The sequence below is a fragment of the Diadema antillarum genome, unplaced genomic scaffold (assembly GCF_040938485.1).
Source record: "Diadema antillarum isolate AM-2024a unplaced genomic scaffold, OU_Dant_1.0 seq00000442_RagTag, whole genome shotgun sequence".
NCBI classification, from domain to species: domain Eukaryota; kingdom Metazoa; phylum Echinodermata; class Echinoidea; order Diadematoida; family Diadematidae; genus Diadema; species Diadema antillarum.
Window position 1 is genome coordinate 1,721,379 of NW_027271417.1, and position 19,480 is coordinate 1,740,858.

Sequence of the window (19,480 nt, forward strand, 5' to 3'; positions counted from 1 at the left end):
CAGCGCACTCGTCGTCTCAAACGTCTGCGCGTCAAAATCTAAAGCTCCCTATTATGTGCTTGACACGCACGACGATCATCTTCTTCGCATGTGTATCCATACACGTGTATGTGGACAGTGCACTACACACGAGTGTGGCTGTATCCAGCGACTCGGCTCGGGCCATGGCTACAACCACACTCTCGTGTAGCTGGATGGCAAAGTCTAACTTTAAAGACGCACGCGTGTGGTTGTATACACTGCCATAAATTGATGGCAGTGTATACAACCACACGCGTGTGTCTTTATCACCCAGCCACACGAGTGTGGTTGTAGCCATGGCGCGAGTCGCTGGATACAGCCACACTCGTGTGTAATGCACATGTACATACACACACGGTACAGAGAAGATGATCGCCGTGCGTGCATGTCAAACACGTAAACGCCACACAATCAGCTTGCTCATGAAGTGATGAAAGTAACCTCATTTTCATACCTTATTGTTATTTTACAAATATATCTTTCGCTCCATTCTCATCGTGTTTGCTTGATATGATGGGTTTAGAATTAATAGCAAAGTTACAACTGCCACTAAATTGGGGGACTTTGGATTGACATCGCTAAACTGCTGGTGGTGTGCTAGCGATCGCTCAGTGCAGCTGCAGCCTAGCCAGCGCAGTTGTGCCGCCCGCCCGCCCCAGCAGGGACCCGGACCCGCGCGCCGGCTGCCTGTGTACGCTGGATCGTGGATGCACGATTTGCGAGTACCCGAACGAACGAAGGCGAAGTCTCAATAACGACACGATGTATCAAAGTAGATGGTGTGATAATATTAAATGGGATTAATCTAACGTTAGGAGGCAGGTTCATGTTCATCGTTTGCTATGGTGCATGATCGCGTGTTGATTATGTGGCCGCTGGCCACACACATTCCCGCTACACAATAAAAAGCTTCTCCGTGTGTGTGGATTATGTACATTACACACGAGTGTGGCTGTATCCAGTAACAAGGGCCATGGCTACAACCACACTCGTGTGGCTGGGTGGTAAAGACACACGCGTGTGGTTGTATATTTACATTGACCGAAAGATCGGTCTGTATCTGTCCGTCGGGGAATGTTCCGCGGAGACTGCGTCTGGCTTCACGGATCCCCTCCGTATACAGACCGAAGTCAATGATTGCGGCTCCTGTGTGGAGCAGTCGCGCACAGATCAAACGTTACGATAAACCAAATTTCAGACAGCTTTTTTACATTCAAACAAGTATGACATGACATGACACATTATGCAGCAATATTTGGGATAAATTTCTCACATTGTGCAATCGAAATACTCACATAACCTCGGTTATAATGCAGAAATTTTATCGATATCGCAACATCGCCGTTCGCGAGCAGTAAGTCGCCATTTTGAATCTGTAACAATTGCTAAGCCAATCACATGCGAGGTACGTGTTTTAGTAAAACAAACACGTAGAAACTACCTCGCATGTGATTAGCTAATAGATTCATAGTGTATGTTTCTGCAGTTTGAATGTGACGACGCGACAGGCTGTGTTTTACGTTGAAAATTCTCCTAAAATGTTGGATTATTCATTAATCTGGTGAGTGTAACGTATTCATAATAAAATAAATTCACCATACAAGCTTAAATTTGCCGACCTAGGGCCGTGAATTAGACGCAATCGAGAAGGGTGAGGTACCTCACCCAATTTTCCATAGAGACAGTGGTTAAGAACATCCACACAGCAATGGGTACTGCAACCTTCCGTCTGTCTACGGGGGACAGCGTTAATGGCAAAATATAAAAGAGTCCTCCGGACAGACGGATCTTTCTGTCTAATATTTACACTGCCATTTAATTACAGCACCCAACTTGTGTCCTAACATGAACATGTTATAGACTAGCTATCGAGATCTAGAGCGGTTTTCAGTGTCGCGGAATAAAGAGTGTCAGCAATAGAAGACTGATTCAGTGACTGTCATCAATCATGCCAAATAACGTGACCTAGGAAACATGACCGGAAACGGCGTGTATTATCACAACCATTGTCTTACATGTGTTTCAACGTACGTAATAAGCCATTCTTACAACACCCACTTCATGTACGGATGATGACATTCATTTACCTTCGTTAAGTAGTCGCGTGGCATGTACAAAAGATGGATCTATACATTCTCTTTCCGCTATGAGCTCTTTCAGAGTCTCAGTGTCTTCTTGTTTTGGCTCTACTACTTCCATTTCAGCAGAAAATACTAATTGCTTTCGATAATTCCTACACAGCTGCCGCGTGCCTAACTGCCGAGTAGTAGTACCGTTACGTGTACCGTATATTGCTCCGTGAGTTTCTAGGCACTTCAATTTGTTGTACAATTGTTTCGTGAAAGTATATCACTTTGGAACATATTTTCATAAAACTTTAAGAAAAAAATATGAATGCCTGATTCATAATATTTTATATGATTTTGGGCAAAAATTGAAAGGTTTTATTCAATACGGGTAGTATTAATGTAACATGTAAATTCCTTCAGCGCTGAATCAAAATGTGAACAGCTACAGATAGGGATAGGAAGCGCCAAATATGACATTTAGTTTCCCGATACAAATTTCGATTCACCGGAGCATAATCCTGTACACTAGTACATTTAAGCTAGAGTGTGGTGAGACATCATGTCCCTTTCGGTATGTTATATGACCTATAACATATCACTATAACATATCAAGACAAATTTAATCTTAACTAACCCATTGGTACAGGCAAACAGACATAGATATACATATGGCATCATCTCATGGTCACTCATTCCCAGACATATTAAGACATCTTTGTTACGGCAAACCATTCTGTATACCGCCTCTAAACTACGGAATGAATTGTTAGATAATCATAAGAAATTGCAAACATTAAAATCCTTTTCCTTTAGTATAAAAAGTAGCTTACTCAGTAATGGTATATATATATATATATATATATATATATATATATGTTGATAAGGTAGTCCACGTGTTGGCAAGATAAAAAGATAAGTAACAAAGCTGCAACAAAGTTCATGCTGTATTCACCAACGGTTTATTTCTTCACAGTGTGAAGAAATAAACCGTTGGTGAATACAGCATGAACTTTGTTGCAGCTTTGTTACTTATCTTTATATATATATATATATATATATATATATATATACATGTATATAACCATAACAATGAAGATAATATAAATGTAAGATATATACATGTATATGTATATTATGTATATATAATACATTTACATTTTTACATGTGTTATAATGTTAGGTGTGCTTGTGTTTCTTGATGCCATGCCACCTTGTACATCAGTCAAACCTGTCTATAATGGCTACCCAAGGGAAAAGACAAAAGTGGCCACTATAGACAGGTGGCCACTATGCTGGCCGCAGTAGGCAGGTGACCGCTATATAAAGGGTCTGGTACACCAATTTTGTGCTGGGGATTTTTCAGTGGTCGCTATAAGCAGGTGGCCGCTATACAGAAGTGGCTGCTAAGACATGTTTGACTGTACATAAATTGTAATTGTACAGTATATAATATATATACCATTAAATTTTGATATTACTGATCCTTAAACTAAACTAGTTAGGAACAAAGTGCCAAAAAATCACAAGAAATTGCCAACATAAATATCCATCTAAGTACATAAACGTGTTGCTTAGTTATACTCAGTTGTTATATTTGATAACTCTGTACAATTATTGAAAACGGTATATAACTATTATGCTTATAATTTTTCCTATCATTATACATAGTGTGGTGAGTTGTTTTGTTCGTTGTTTGTTTCCTTTTCTTTGTTTGTTTGTTTGTTTATTTGTTTGTTTTAATTGCCATTGATGTCTATCCGTGGTGTGTTAATTGCCTGATCCAACAAACTGTGCTTCTTGGTGCCACACCTCCTTCATTTCCAAAATTCATTTAATTTCCAACAACACAATAACACTCATATCAATAGTAAAACAAAACCAATACGATGTTGTAACAAAGAAAAATACTGTGAATAGATGATAAATACTGTGGCCTCTCTTATCATACTGAATTAAAGCCAAAACATAGTTCTGGTACGCCTGCAAAAGTTGTCCAATTTCATTCCCAAATGTGCACGTATGCCTTAAGAGATGTGTGGAATAACGCTGTAATAACAAGATATTCAATGGTTAACGACGAAAATGCGAAATAATAATCAAAAAGGTTCGCCGGAGTCGCAGTCTCAGAATTTACCCGATCGGGGTCAGGCTAAACTCGGACTTGGGGACAACTCGGCCTTTGACGGCGGGACGAGTTGTCCCTCTGGATTATACAGCATACTATGGGAGCGGCCTGTAGCCCTTCGCATTCTGGCTGGTCACAGTTATGGTCCGAGTTGATACCAAAGACGTTTAACTGAAAAGACAGGAAAGCACGCGCTAATCCTGTTCAAAACAAATGGACAGCGCGCGGTCCTCAAGCGTATTTATGCACATCACCTGAGACGCGCTGTCTTTGAAGTTGTTTTGTTGTTTATCAAGCCCCTTTGATTGTCTTTTCAGTATGGTGATCACGAACTGCGTGTAAATTGTCTGAAATAGGGCCGAGTTTTCCTTGAGACCGAGTTAGTCTGGATCCTTCTGGAATAAAAGTCGGTATACCCTCTTTACGGAATTCCTGGATCCGCCCCTGTTCTCAATTACTAGGTTGTTTGATTACAAAATTATTCTATCATTTGAATTTGATCACTTTGACAGAAGTGTTTTAGTTGATTATCAAATACATGGAACTCAGTTACACAGGTATGTGTATTTTTTATCTTACTTAGATTACCATGGATCACATTGAACTGCAGACAAAATATGCTGTCTTAAAAACAGACACAAATTGACATGCACACAAACCATATATGGGTGAGTGTGATGTGTGTAGTGTTTGTGTATCGATCAAAACAAATAACACCGATAATAAAGGTAATAATCATGTAGTATTGATAATGATGATGAACTACTCAAGACTTGTGCTATCAGCGAATTAAAATGAATGAATTAGTTAAATAGACGACAAAGGTAGAAAATTTTCTATATACATCAATAAGGTTTTATACTAAGTATACCTTTAGAGTTAATTTGGCAGGTTACATATATATCATATACATGTATATATATATATATATATATATATATATATGTATATATATATATTAGAAGAAAGAGTCTCAAGTACGCCATGGATCCAACGATTACAAAAAATTTTATTACAAAATTTTCAGTCTGCCTCAGACCTTCGTCAGTGCAAAGACAATCAATTTATATATATATATATATACAATTGTATATATATATATATATAAAGATAAGTAACAAAGCTGCAACAAAGTTCATGCTGTATTCACCAACGGTTTATTTCTTCACAAAGAAATAAACCGTTGAAGAAATAAACCGTTGTGTGAAGAAATAAACCGTTGGTGAATACAGCATGAACTTTGTTGCAGCTTTGTTACTTATCTTTTTATCTTGCCAACACGTGGACTACCTTATCAACATTATATATATATATATATATATATATATATATATATATATATATCGTTAAAGGCATAATTTACCATTTGCAGATGAAACAAAAACTCAGCATTAATGCTTCAAAATGGTTCTAAAATGTGAGTTAGGGATAGAAACAACCACTGTAAAAATTTGAATCTGTATTATCAATGTCAAGTATTGTTAAATGCACAAAATGTGAACAATAGTTATAATAAAAATATTTCCAGACTAAACCGTCTACAGTTATGGTTTATTGAGAAAAATACTGATATCTCTTTGTATTTTAGGCTTTATTTTGAAAATTTTATATGGTAGTATGTTTTGTGATACAACAGACCTACACATATGCATCATTATAATGTGATATCTTGAAAAAATTTTTAAATCACTGCTCCCGAAGGTAAACTGGATCTTTAAAGGACAAGTTCACCTTCATAAACATAATGATTGAGAGAATGCACCAATATTACACATCAGTGAAAGTAGGGGCTTCACCAGCCTTTTTTCAAGGGGGTGCGTTTTGACAGTAAATGTAAACTGTGAGATTTTCTTTTATTTGATTTATTGGCTCCTGTGTCATCATGTATATGCATACATTTACACATACTCTATTGTACCAGGGAGGTGAGAGGACGAATCTTTCGCTATATATGAAGGACTATACGGGGGTATGTGACGGTGTGGTGTGAGATCCTCGGCGAGGGAGCGAAGCAACCGAGCGGGAGAGGGTGTATACTAGGAGGGGGATACCCCTCCCACGGAAGGACTTTTTGTGAAAAGAAAAAAAAAGAGGAGAATTGCATAACAATTAAATGCGAGCGAGCTTGAAAATTTTGATATTTTACAATCCCAAACTGCGGTTTGTAGCTATATTTTTTCGTTTGGAAATGAAGGGGGGCACCGGGCGCAACTGCTGGCAATTACTGGCAGCAACATGAGGATAATGGCGTAACGATTAAATGCGAGCGAGCTTGAAAATTTTGACATTTTACAGTCCCAAAAATGCCGTTTTTAGCTCTATCTTTTCGCTTTGGAGATTAAATAGGGGGGGGGTGGCGCACCGGGCGCAACTGCTGGCAATTACTGGCAGCAACGTCAGGAGAATGGCACAACGATAAAATGCGAGCGAGCGAAGCGAGCGAGCTCGACAAATTTGGCATTTTACTGTAAACTAAAGATGTCGTCTTTAGCTACATCTTTTCGCTTTGAAAATTAGGGGGGGGGGGGCGCACCGGGCGCAACTGCTGGCAATTACTGGCAGTAACATCAGGAGAATGGCAAAGCGATTAAATGCGAGCGAGCTTGAAAATTTTGACATTTTACAGGCAAAAAATTACCGTTTGTAGCTATATTTTTTCGCTTTGGAAATTAGGCAGGGCGCACCGGGAGCAACTGCTGGCAATTATACTGGCAACAACATCAGGAGAATGGGATAACGAGTAAATACGAGCGAGCGGAGCGAGCGACTTTGAAAAAATTGACATTTTACTGTCAAAAAAAAAGCTTCCGTTTGTAGCTATATTTCTTCGCTTTGGAAATTAAGGGGGGCGCACAGGGCGCAACTACTGGCAATAATTGTACTGTCAGTAACATCAGGAGAATGGCATAACAATTAAATGCGAGCGAGCGGAACGAGTGATCTTGAAAATTTTGACACAGTCAAAAAATTGCCGTTTGTAGCTATATTTTTTTGTTTTCGAAATTAAGGGGGGGGCCACCGGGCGCAACTGCTGGCAATTACAGGCAGCAACATCAGGAGAATGGCATAACGATTATATCGTCTGTATCACTTCAGTCAATCAATTTTCCTTACAACGTTTTTGTTACCCCAAGGTTCCACAATTACGTTTTCTCAATTTATTGTTTTGATTATGCAACCTTATTCTATGTTACCAAAGAAAGTGAAATGTTTATGTTCTTTTTGAAAAATGAAGTTTGAATTGAATTGAATTGAATTGAATTGATTAAAATGCGAGCGAGCGGAGCGGAGCGAGCTGGAAAATTTTCACATTTTACAGTCTAAAAACTGCCGTTTGTAGCTATTCCTTTTCGCTTTGGAAATTAAGGAGGGGGGCGCACCGGGTGCAACTGCTGGCAATTTAATACTGGCAGCAACATCAGGAGAATGACATAGCGATTAAATACGAGCGAGCGGAGCTAGCGAGCGTGAAAATTTTGACATTTTACAGTCCAAAAACTGCCGTTTGTAGCTTTTTTTTTTTCGCTTTGGAAATTAAGGGGAGGCCGGTGCGCCACTGGTAGTCAAGGATGTCGGTTTATGTTCATGATTGGGAGAGGCATGACCAGCGAGGGAGCGTCGAAGTGACCAAGCGGGGGAAGGATGTCCAAATCTGCACTTTAGAGCATCCCCTAATTGTTTGTGTTTGTGTGTGTGTGTTTTATATATGGAAAAGTTGGGGAATAGCCCAGGTCAAGTCTTATTATTGGCAATGCAAGGCATTAGACTATACAGTATGTAAAGCAACAGTCAGTGATCTAGCTTTGATATAACGAAGAGTAAGGTACAGAGGTGTACATTCCACATCACATTGCGCAACATTGCAGCGACTCTTTGCCGTTCGGATGTTCTGAGTACACTGCTCCATCCTCCTTGTCATTCAGAATGCCAACCAGGAATCACGCTGAATCACAATCTTTTGTCGGCTCCGGGCTTTTTGAACAATGTTTCACACTATTGATGTCTCTTTAATTATGGTTTTAAAAAAAAAATCTTAGAGAAAAAAAATAATTTCTTGCTCACCCTTTCATGTCAATTTCAAAAGCAGTTTACTAATCCTTGAATAACCATTTTGATATTTTTTTTTTTGGTACCAGCGGATTGGGGGGGGGGGACGTGCTTCCCCCCCCCCCCCCCCCGCAGTTACGCCACTGATTGGAGACCTGTAACGGGGGAGGAGGGTGTGGGCGGGGTATCTCCCTCCCATGCGACTGAGCTTTTGCATTTTCTGAATTGATAATCCGTTGCACAATGAATGAAATATACCTTACGTATACAGTACGGTCGATAGATATAATAGATAGTAAACACTGTATGTATAGCATCAGTGCTGCCAGAGCCGGGCGCGATTGTTTTTGTTTTTTGTTTTTATTTTTGTTTTGTTTTTGTTTTGTTTTGTTTTTCCTCCTGGTGCAAAATTTAAAAAAAAAATAAGAAGAAAAATGAAAAAAAGAACAATTATTTAGCGTCCGGCGTTGAGGTCGCTCGCAGACTGAAGCATTTTTTTGTTTTTTGTGTGTGTTTTTTTTTAGGGTTCTGAAGGGGGGTGCGTTCGCACCCAGCGCACCCCCCCCCCCCCCCCCCCCGTTGACGCCCATGGAAAGTTTGAGGAAAATTGGACAATTGATGCAAAAGTTATGAATTTTTAAAATTTTTGTGTTGGAACCACTGGATGAGGAGACTACTACAGCTTGTGATGCCATATATGCGTAAGAAAATTCAACATATTTTCATTTTTTTCATATAACAAAAGAGCACTTTACTTGCCTCTTTCTGAACACAGGGCGAATAATATTACCCATAACATATGTTGGTAACTAGTCAAGGTAATCTGTAGTTTTTTCAAAAGATGAAATTTTGTGAAATTCTCTTTATATTTTCTTTAAAATTGTTGTGCGCGTGTAACATCATACACTGCAGTAGTCTTCTCATCCAGCGGTTACTGCACAAAAACTTTTCCTCAAACTTTCGATGTGTTCTACTGATATTGCTACATTCTCCCAATCCTTAAGTTTATGAAGGTGAACTTGTCCTTTAAGTAGAAGGATGAAGGATAGTGTGTATAATATTCATATACTTCTGTATTTTTTTTTTATTGTAATTTCTGATGTAGATTTTATGTACGACAGCTCAATGTGTTCTATCTAATTTGGAGTTATTTATATGTCATTGCAATGTAGTTTTAGCCTTCGGGCTACGAGTTTGCAAGTTTTTACCAAATAAACCATAATAATGATAATAATAATAATAATAATAATTAATAATAATAATAATAATAATAATAATAATAATAATAATAATAATAATAATAATAATAACAATAATAATAATAATAATAATAATAATAATGATAGTGATAATAATAATAATGATAATAATAACGATAGTGATAATAATAATGATAATAATAATAATAATAATAATAATAATAACAATAATAGTGTCTTTACTTAAAATTGACATGGACTTTTAGTTTTTCAAAAGTAGCTGGTGTTAGTGCATGTAACTGCTTTCACTGTATCGTTGAAAAATGAATCGAGAGCGTCATCGACAAAACGAAAAGTTCTAACTGTTACATGTTACTAGTCTAGAGTTCTAGAGGGTGATGTCATAAGCGGACTGGAAACCGCTTTACCCAACCAACTGGCTACGCTGCTGCATCCTCTAGCTAGCCGTGTGTCAAGGGTCATAGTGGCGTACGTGAGCAGCACCGAAATGATCTTGCTTTGTCGGATGAAAAATTTGGAAATGACGGTCTTCACATAAGGAGAGGTATGATTTTATGGTGACATAGGCCTAGATCTAGTGCTAGTACTATTTAGAGTTGAAAGTATTGTCACCCATCTCTGCCCCAAGGCATTAAAACACGAATAAGACGACTCTACTTCACGTAAAACTAAAAGCGGTCAGGCAGAGCAGAGCAAGACATGTTCTTGGGAGGGCCAGGGCAGGGGTGCACAAGCCATCGAGACCTAAAAGCAGTTACATGTCTAACGTTACAGTACCTAGTGGCGAACGGCGAACAGATGCCGATGACAATGCCAATTGAAATGGCCCGGCCCAGCTAGCTTAAACGTTAAACTTAAATTTTACCAATTTCTAGTCGTCACTTACATGCGTAATTTTCTAGTGTAGACTCTAGTACTGTAGTAGCCATTGTAAAATACATCATACATGTTTTGTAGCGTATTTAATTTAAATTTACTCTAGCTAGCCTAGGTCTGGAGTAACAACCCCGTGCTGTGGCTGTGCTGTGGATGCGGCAGGGTGCCTATTTCTGGCAGGGGCACTTTCATCGTTCATTCATCAATAAAACGGCTAATAAACCTTTGCTTTGTTAGAGTAAAAGCACCCATTTACAGACACTTAATGGACAAGTTCACCTTCATATACATGTGGATTGAGTGAATGCAGCAATATTAGTAGTATAGTACCGTAGTTATGGGTAAACTCGGCCTAGCGGATAAAGTCGGCCCCCAGCGCGCACAGTACAACTACTTCAACGTAGGCTACTTGTACTGTGCGGGCTGGGGGCCGACTTTACCCGCTAAGCCGAGTTTACCCATAACTACGGTAGAACACATCAGTGAAAGTTTAGGGAAAATCGGACAATCCGTTCAAAAGTTATGAATTTTCTAAGTAGATTTCTATCTGCATAGTCACTTCTGGATGAGAAGACTAAGTTTACTACAGTAGACTCTAGGTACCAAAAAAACAAACAAACTGGTAATCATGTAGAAATGCACACCATGCATACCTACCATTTCCTTCCTTAATTTGTTAATGAAAACTTCTTGTAGCTATCAGAAATGTCAAGATGGACCATATCTGACGGTTTCATGAAATTTCATAGAGTAAAATATCCTGTTTGCGGCAGCTTGAGCATTATTAAGGGTTTTTCCAACTTGTAAACAAATCAGGCAAATTATTTTCAACCATTTCATTTATCATAGACAAGATTATTCATTAACGCAGTTGTTTTCATAAAAGAAATTTACCATTGACCAACGCAGTTTTCATGATTTACCAGGGCAAAACCCGGCACATTCTCGCCGATAAGGGCGATATGCGACGTAGTATTTCTGCTTGCGGCACGATGTACAATCACTATGCAATACGCACGTGCTCCGCGATCTTTAGCTGAACGCCTTCACATGTCTCGCGAACATTGCGTAAGCGCCAATTCCCATTGCGAAAGCACGTGAAAATAGCGGGCGCACATGCATTGGCCGCAAACAAGATCATAATTCTGGCGGTGTTGTTGATGTCTTTCTCGTGTTTTTCTGAATTTTTTCGATGGTAACATCCTCTTTCCGAACAAAAATGGCGGCCCACATCGGCTCGCGAAAGTTCTATTTTACGTGGGGATATGTTTTCAAAATCCATGAACATCGGGAAAATGACAAAAAATCAAGTTTTTTTGGACCATTATTCCTTATTTGTTATGTTAAGAAGTACCGGAAATTTTATTTTGGATGCGATATGTTGTCATTTAGGTGAGAAAATTTCACTTTCATCAGAGATCGTGCCCATTTTATCGGTTGGTTTTTGTTGATTGCTATTGTGTTAGTATAGTGCGCATGTATCAGTGCAATGCTGTGTTTAGCGGTATATTACCATGTATGTTGTACCTGCCGCGAACGGCTGCACGGCCGCTTACTGCCGCAGTTACTCTAGTCAATTACAGAAGAAAAGTAGCTAATTTTGACTCAAAAGTACACCGATCGACAGCTGTGTCAGTGTAGCATGATGGATGATCGATTATGTGGAAGAGCGATATAACGATGATAATCGATCGTTGTAGTCTGTGATACAGCGGCTTGTTTGGTGTTTAACCACAATAATTACGTCGGCTCAACAGTAAAATGTGGAAGAAAGAAAGTGATCTTGATGCGTCTGTTTTTTTATCATATAGTTAATTTTCTCCTGCGTGTGACTGTATATCTGTCAACATTTTTTCCTGACTAAATGATGGATGGATAATTAATATGTGTACAAAATGTCAGTAAAAGATGTATGAAAAAATGGGAATTATCCATCATGAATATTGCTCAATAAAATGGATTTTTACTACAAAACAAAAGCAAATACTGGGGTTGCAGTTTTTGTATACATAATTAAAAAAATGAAATGGAAAAAGTAAATACTATCATAAAGACAATTACTTTCTACTATAAGATGAACCTATCAATTAAAAACAAATTACTATTTCAATTTCAATATTCTGTTTCTTTTTAGGTAAAATGAGCACTTTATGAGAAGTCCACCATATTAATACATGATTGTATAACATAACATATACTTTTTGTAATACTATTCTCATTAATTTATTAAATTAGGCCTATAAATTATGTAGATTACTAGAAACAAATCCCCTTTGAATTCAACTTCCTTCTCATTTTCTTTTCTCTCTCTTTCTCTCTCCCTCCTAATACCGTAATAGCCTAACCTTTTTCTTCCACTTTTCCTTCAACCTCATTCTATTCCCTTCAACACTATTCAAATTGAATTGTTATTATCAACTTTTGTCATGATGAAATCAATACTTGCCACAATATTTAAAGAAGGAATCGATGTCTAAACCCTGGTATGAATAATCTGTATCAATAATTTGAATAGTGATAATCATGATAGTGGCAATGAAAACAAAGAACTATCACAATAGCTCACTTGAGCCTTCGACTCAGGTGAGCTAACAATTAAGAAAAAAATATGAAAAAGAAAGTAGGGGCTACACGTATTGCACGAGTCAAGTTCGATATTGTTAGTAAGCGGCTAATTAGAGACTACCAGAATCGATTATAATCGTTGACATCGTTCTCTGCGAAATCGGTGCACTACTTACATCGGAGACTATGTTCGCGACCGACATACTTTTCAACTCCGATTTCTCATTTTTCTTACCTTTTCGGCTTTCTAATTCCATGAAAACTCTCTGATATGGTTCAATTTAGCATCTCCAATAGCTGCACAAAATTTTATTGACAAACGGCGAAGCGAGTGGTAGGTGTGCATTTCTACATGATTACCAAAAAACTAAATCATACTGACGTTAGGCCCAACGCTGAAATTTCACGTATAAGAAGCTTAAGTACTCCAAAATGCATCTCTGACACTGTCACTTCACAAACTTTGTTAATATTCGAATTAAAAAAGTATTTTTTTCTTTTTTTTACATGTAATTCTAGCATGCTTTTACGGGCCACACGCACTTTGTAACTGTGAACTTGAAAGAGGGAGACCGACCATTATTACATCATCATGTGCGTCTGTTATGCACGCTGAAAAAATGAGTCGGCTGCTAGCGCTGTGTAGCATGCATGCATACCAATGGGCATTGACGCATAGCGAGCAACCCCCAGAGCAAGCTTGGCAGCGCCGCGGGAGCAGACGGGCTGAGAACAGCGGCGCGAACCTTTTTAATTTCATGCACAGACAGACAAATTTCATTGATCTATGTACAGTCATGTCTTTTGTCAAAATAGGTTTACAGTCTATGTAACAACTTCTCATTGAGTCGATTTAAAACTTAACCCTTTCAGTCAGGATTACATGCAAACGAATGGCAACTTATAATACATAAGACTGCACAGACATACGCACGGTGATTTTATTGTATCCTGCAACAGTTGCCATAACATACAAAATTCTGGCCTAAAAAGTAATCCAGATGGAGTATGGGAGATGGGTTCGGGGGATACATGTGCTCGATTGCGAGTGCTCTAGTTTCATTAACTATTCATAACCACATGTTCGTCAACTTATCTTCCCCATCTTACGAGTATACATTCCTTTGAATACCACTTTTGCCTTCAAATATTGATTCTGTGTTGATTTACTTCTATTTTTCAGAAACTGGTCTATCTTGGTCAAATCTACATACATGTCTAAACTTAATGTAATGCTCTTTCATGGATCCTTTTTTTTTTTTTAATTGGGACAAATATCACATTTTCATTTTTGTCTTGCTTCCTCTCCGGCAATCACCTTTTTTTTTTTTCAGTTGATTCCATTTAGACTTGTAAGGAGTATTATACATCTGCTTTACTCTGCCTAATTTTTTTTGTCGAGCCCACCAGAGGTGTGGGGAGACTAAGGGATCACCTGTGGCGTCTGTCCGTCCGTCGTCCGTCCGTAACGCTACAAAAACTTGAATAACTCTCTACTGAGAACTTCAATTTCAATCAAATTTGGAGGGAAGAGTGGTTATACTTAGGCCGTGTTTATAAGATTTTGCGTGCCTAGAATCACTGTTTTGAAACACTGTTTCAAATCACAGTTTCGTCAGGAGAGCATTTATAAGATTTTTTTTCCGAGCGTGTTGAAGCTCTCGCTCAGACTGTGCCATTGCGCAACTCACTCTGCGCAGTTTTTCCTCGGCAAAAGGTCAAACAGGGTAAGCGCAAGGCATTGTGATGTCATTTAAACAGTGTTTGAGATCGCGGTTGCGTTTATAAGATTTTTGAAACACTGTTTGTACAGAAACACTGTTTTGAAACGCACTATTTTGTGCGATTTGAAACAGTGTTTCAAAACACTGTTTCAAATCACGGTTAGCGTTTATAAGATTTTTTTCGACCTAGAAACACTGTTTGTGAAGAAAAATCTTATAAACGCACCCAAAGTTACACATTTTACCTAACATGAAGGTCACCTCAAGGTCAAAGGTCACAGACAGGGGTCAACAAACTTTTAGGGCCCAATGTTAACTTTTTACGGCGCGTTTTGATTATGACTCATAACTTTTGATGTATATGTCCGTTTGTGGCCAAACTTGGATGGTAGATGTCCCTTGGGGATTTGAAGGTCATCACAAGGTCAAAGGTCACAGGGATCAACAAACTTTTAGGGCCCAATGTTAACTTTTTGTAGCGCATTTTGATTATGACTCATAACTTTTGATGTATATATGTCCGTTTGTAGCCAAACTTGGATGGTAGATGTCCCTTGGGGAGTTGAAGGTCATCACAAGGTCAAAGGTCACAGACAGGGATCAACAAACATTTAGGGCCCAATGTTTAGTTTTTACGGCGCGATTTGATTATGGCTCATAACTTTTGATCCCTTTGTCCTTTTGTGACCAAACTTGGATGGTAAATATCCCTTGGAGAGTTGAAGGTCATTACAAGGTCAAAGGTCATAGGCGGGTCAATGAATTTCTTCTATGCGAATGGGCGAGACACAATTTGGTACTTGCCTTGTATTCTGGTACTGCCTCAGTGTTCCATCTTTTATAGGTCAAATGTCGCATTATATGTCTTGCATGCACTTGACAGTTATATTTTAAACTGACTTCTTGCAGATTATATATAGTATACATCATAGTTTACTCTTCCACAGTTTTTGATGCTCCTACTGATGTTCCTTATACATGGTCAAATATCACATTTTAAGCCCCAGTCACACAGTCACTCAAACAATCCTCTGCGTCCATTGTTGCATCCAAAAAGTCCATTTAAAAATAACACTTTTTACGATGTGACGCCAGACGCAAAGCATTGTTTGAGCAAGTGTGTGACTGGGGCATTAGCGGCTATCCTGTAGCCACTCTACATGCACGTGACATATCTTCAGATATAATTATACCCCCGCCCACACATAGTGTGTATGGTGGTACAGTCAAACTCGGATACCTCGAACTCGGGATAAGCCGAATATCGCTTACCTCGAAGGCAAAATGAAAGTCCCGATTGTTCCTATGGAGTTTTCGTGTGTTAAAATTCGCGTAGCTCGAAAAAAACTAACTCGAAGTTCGGTTACCTCGAAGGGAAATCTCATGTCCCGATCTTAATTAACTTATTGTTTTTCCCAGCACGTTGCTCGAATTAGAATTGCAAACATCACTCAGCATTTCCGATGAAGCGCGCGTGGACAGCGAAGACATGTCACAAATCTTTTCACACTCGATTGTAAATATTCTGAGCCCCAGAACGATCGTGCGCTCAAAGAAATACCCGGTACACAGCAGACAAGGAAAATCCCCAACACCTACTGTACCTGCACACGTACACAGTATGCATATAGCAGCCGTGCAAATGGAGTGCTTACAATAGCACTACGCTCTGCCCATCATCTTTCTTTGACCACTCTGTTTTGATTTGCGATCGTGATAGTCATGCCGTGCGCGTACATTTCTTAACCATCGTGGCGCACCTGCTTAGGTGTTGACAGTCATATATCTTTGGCATTAATCACGGTCCACTGTCCAAACATCAATCTCCCGCTAGTGTTTTTTTTTTTTTACTTTTTTCCTTTCACGAAGTTTGTTTCATTAATTCTCCCCCGAGAACGCAAGCTCTGAATATTTTTTTTTTCCAGCAATGCGATTATGAAAATAGTGTGGTATATGATCTGGAAGTATAGGCCTAGCATAATAAAGAATAGTATAGATATGATTTAACAACAGTTTATTCTGATAAATTTCGAAGTAACGGAATAATACGCTTTACGTTTTGACTTGAATCTTTTTTGAGTTTTCGGTATTTTTTTCTTTTCTTTTCTAGCACAATCGTCAAGGCCCCCTAAGATTGTTTCGCTTTTTTTTAATGCGAACAATCCTCTTCGGTAAATGTTTATGATTACAGTAATAGCAATGTCCTCAGAAGCCACAGCCGGAATCTGATCTTGCAATATTACTCACTACTCAAGTAGCCCATCCTTCATGTACAGTATTCATCGCATAATCGGGACAAGTTGGGAGTAGCAAACACGGCCCCTTTAAGCGAGGTGCCCAATTTCGCGATGAGTACTCACCATACACTAACGGCATACGACATGTACATGTAGTGCACACACACACACACACACACACACACATGCATACTGACGTACTGTACATGTACATGAATACACAACACGCTACCCCTCGGCGCGACCCTCCAGCTCTCCCTGCATTCTCGCAATGATGTAGAGTAATCGCAACCGGGTTCGATTCTTCTGTCAAACACGCGTGTACACGTAATCAATGTCAGCTCATAGTCTAGATTCATAAAACGTTACGCATTCGCACATACATTGAACCCTTCTCATCTTTCACGCTCTCCCTCCCACTCTCTCCCCCATTTCACTGAATACGTAACTGTTCATAGCCCTCATTTCAATCACGTAACTTTTGCCCAGTCACAACTGAGGAAGATTGTGACGTACACACAGATCACAGTGTACAGCTGTATTGAAAGTTGAAACCAAAGACAGTAGATAACAAGATACGAAGGCGCGCGATAACAATGGACTTTGCCCTCAGAGTGTATGACTGAGATTAAACAACGCACACAGCCTGGGCTGTATGAGCGAGGCATGTTTTTTATTGGATGTGAGTCGAGTAGGAATTGCAAGCGAGCACATGGCTTTGCTTATGTAGGGGAGAAGAATGTTCGCGAAGGCATGTGCTTTGCAATGGCATGGATACTTATACACGGCGCTTTCGTGGCTATGCATGTACATGTACTGAATGGACGGAGGTCAAAACACACCAATCCGAAGCTTGCTTTGTAAGTTTGTTGTAAACGACAACTGATACGGAATCTTTGAAATATTGTTGTGGTATTTTGGTAGATTTTTTGTGTAAAATATTAACAAAATCAAAGATCGCTTGAAGAAAAATTGTCCCGTTTATCAGAGGTCCCCGCCCGATTATCCAGTGAAAATAACGTGCGTTGGAAATGTTTCTGGGAAGCGTATATCATTTAAGCGAGGATCCCGATTATCAGATGCCCGATTATGCGATGAATACTGTACTGTGCTGCACTTATTCAGGGCTCGACACTTACAGTGGCCCGGGCCACCAAAACGCACGCCGGGCTACCAAAAAAAGTCGGATGTTTGCCTTTACTTTTGGAGATGAACAACGGTAACAATCGGCCCCGAAAGTGGCTGCTATGAATGTCAGATGATTGCTTTTGATTTTGGAAATGAATAACAGTAATATTCGATTCCATATATACCATACTAAAATAAATGTCGGATGTTTGCTTATACTTTTGGAAATGAATAACGGTAAGATTCAGCTCTGTACGGTGCTTAAATTAATGTCAGATATTTGATTTTGCGTTTGGAAATAAACAAGGATAACATTCGGCTCCGAAAGATACAAAAATAAATGTCGAACGATCCCTAAGACGTTCGGAAATGAATAACAATGGTATTCAACTCCGTATGATGTTTGCTTTTATATTCGAAAGTAAATAGCAATAACATTCGGCTCCAGAAGATGCTAAAATAAATTTCGAATGTTTGCATTGACGTTCGGAAATAAATAATAATATTCAACTCCGTACGATGATAATATGACTGCCGGATGTTTGCTTTTACGTTCGAAAGTACATAGCGATAACATTGAGCTCCGGAATAGACTAAAATGAATATCGAATGATCCCTTTTACGTTCGGAAATGAATAACAATAACATTCAACTCCGTACGATGATTAAATAAATGTCGGATGTTTGCTTTTACTTTCGAAAGTAAATAGCAAGAACATTCGGCTCCGGAAGATTCCAAAATAAATATCACAGTCTTGATTGCTTTTACATTTGGAAGTGAATAGCAGCAACATTCTGCTCCATACGATGCTAAAATAAATGTCGGATATTTGCTATTATACATTTCGAAATTAATAACACTAACATTCAGCTGCGTTTGATGGTAAAATAAATGTCTGATATCTGCCTTGATGTTCAACAATGAAAAACAGTAACATTCAGCTCCATTCGACGATAAAATGATTGTCAGATAATTCATTTCACTTTTGGAAGTGGACAGCAGTAATATTGGTCTCCGTATGATAGTAAAACGAATGTCGGATGTTTGCTTGGAAATTTAGAAATGAATAACAGTAATATTCTGCTCCGTACAATACTAAAATAAATAACTTATTGTTGCTTTTACATTTGGAAATGATTAACGGTATCGTCTGCTGACTGTGAGTGCTGCTGGTAGACACATGGAAGACCGTTGCGTAGCGGTGCGACATTGCGGTCGCTCCCTGTAGCCCTAAACAGTCTTGGTGAGCTACATGTACACCCATAGTTGTGCGAAATTTTAATAGCTTGCAAAGCTAAGACTGTGATTCTTGTGTTTGATATTGTGTAAGAGATGATGACTTAGAGAGAGAAAAGGAGGAAAAACGAAAAGTAATTGAGGGGGTACCTACGCCGACGCGACAATGTACATTCAGCACGCATGTTCTGCAACCCTGTCTTGCACTCGATTACTTACCGGTATTTTCTT

At 38.9% G+C, this 19,480-nt stretch overlaps 2 protein-coding genes across 7 annotated transcripts in view; one reads left to right on the forward strand and one right to left on the reverse strand.

Annotated features, from left to right (window-relative positions):
• LOC139732673 (KH domain-containing, RNA-binding, signal transduction-associated protein 2-like) overlaps positions 1-2,277 on the reverse strand; it is a 61,184-nt gene extending 58,907 nt beyond the window's left edge. For all 6 annotated transcript variants that reach the window (XM_071643528.1, XM_071643523.1, XM_071643527.1 and 3 more), the window contains exon 1: positions 2,109-2,277. In XM_071643528.1, the coding sequence (XP_071499629.1) occupies positions 2,109-2,220 (112 nt within the window). In that variant the 5' untranslated portion in view covers positions 2,221-2,277. The remainder of the gene's footprint in view (positions 1-2,108) is intronic.
• Positions 2,278-9,953: 7,676 nt separating this feature from the next.
• The window catches only part of LOC139732674 (uncharacterized), a 39,734-nt gene continuing 30,207 nt past the window's right edge, over positions 9,954-19,480 (forward strand). Inside the window, exon 1 of the mRNA XM_071643529.1 lies at positions 9,954-10,026. The gene's annotated coding sequence lies outside the window, so the exon portion shown is untranslated. The remainder of the gene's footprint in view (positions 10,027-19,480) is intronic.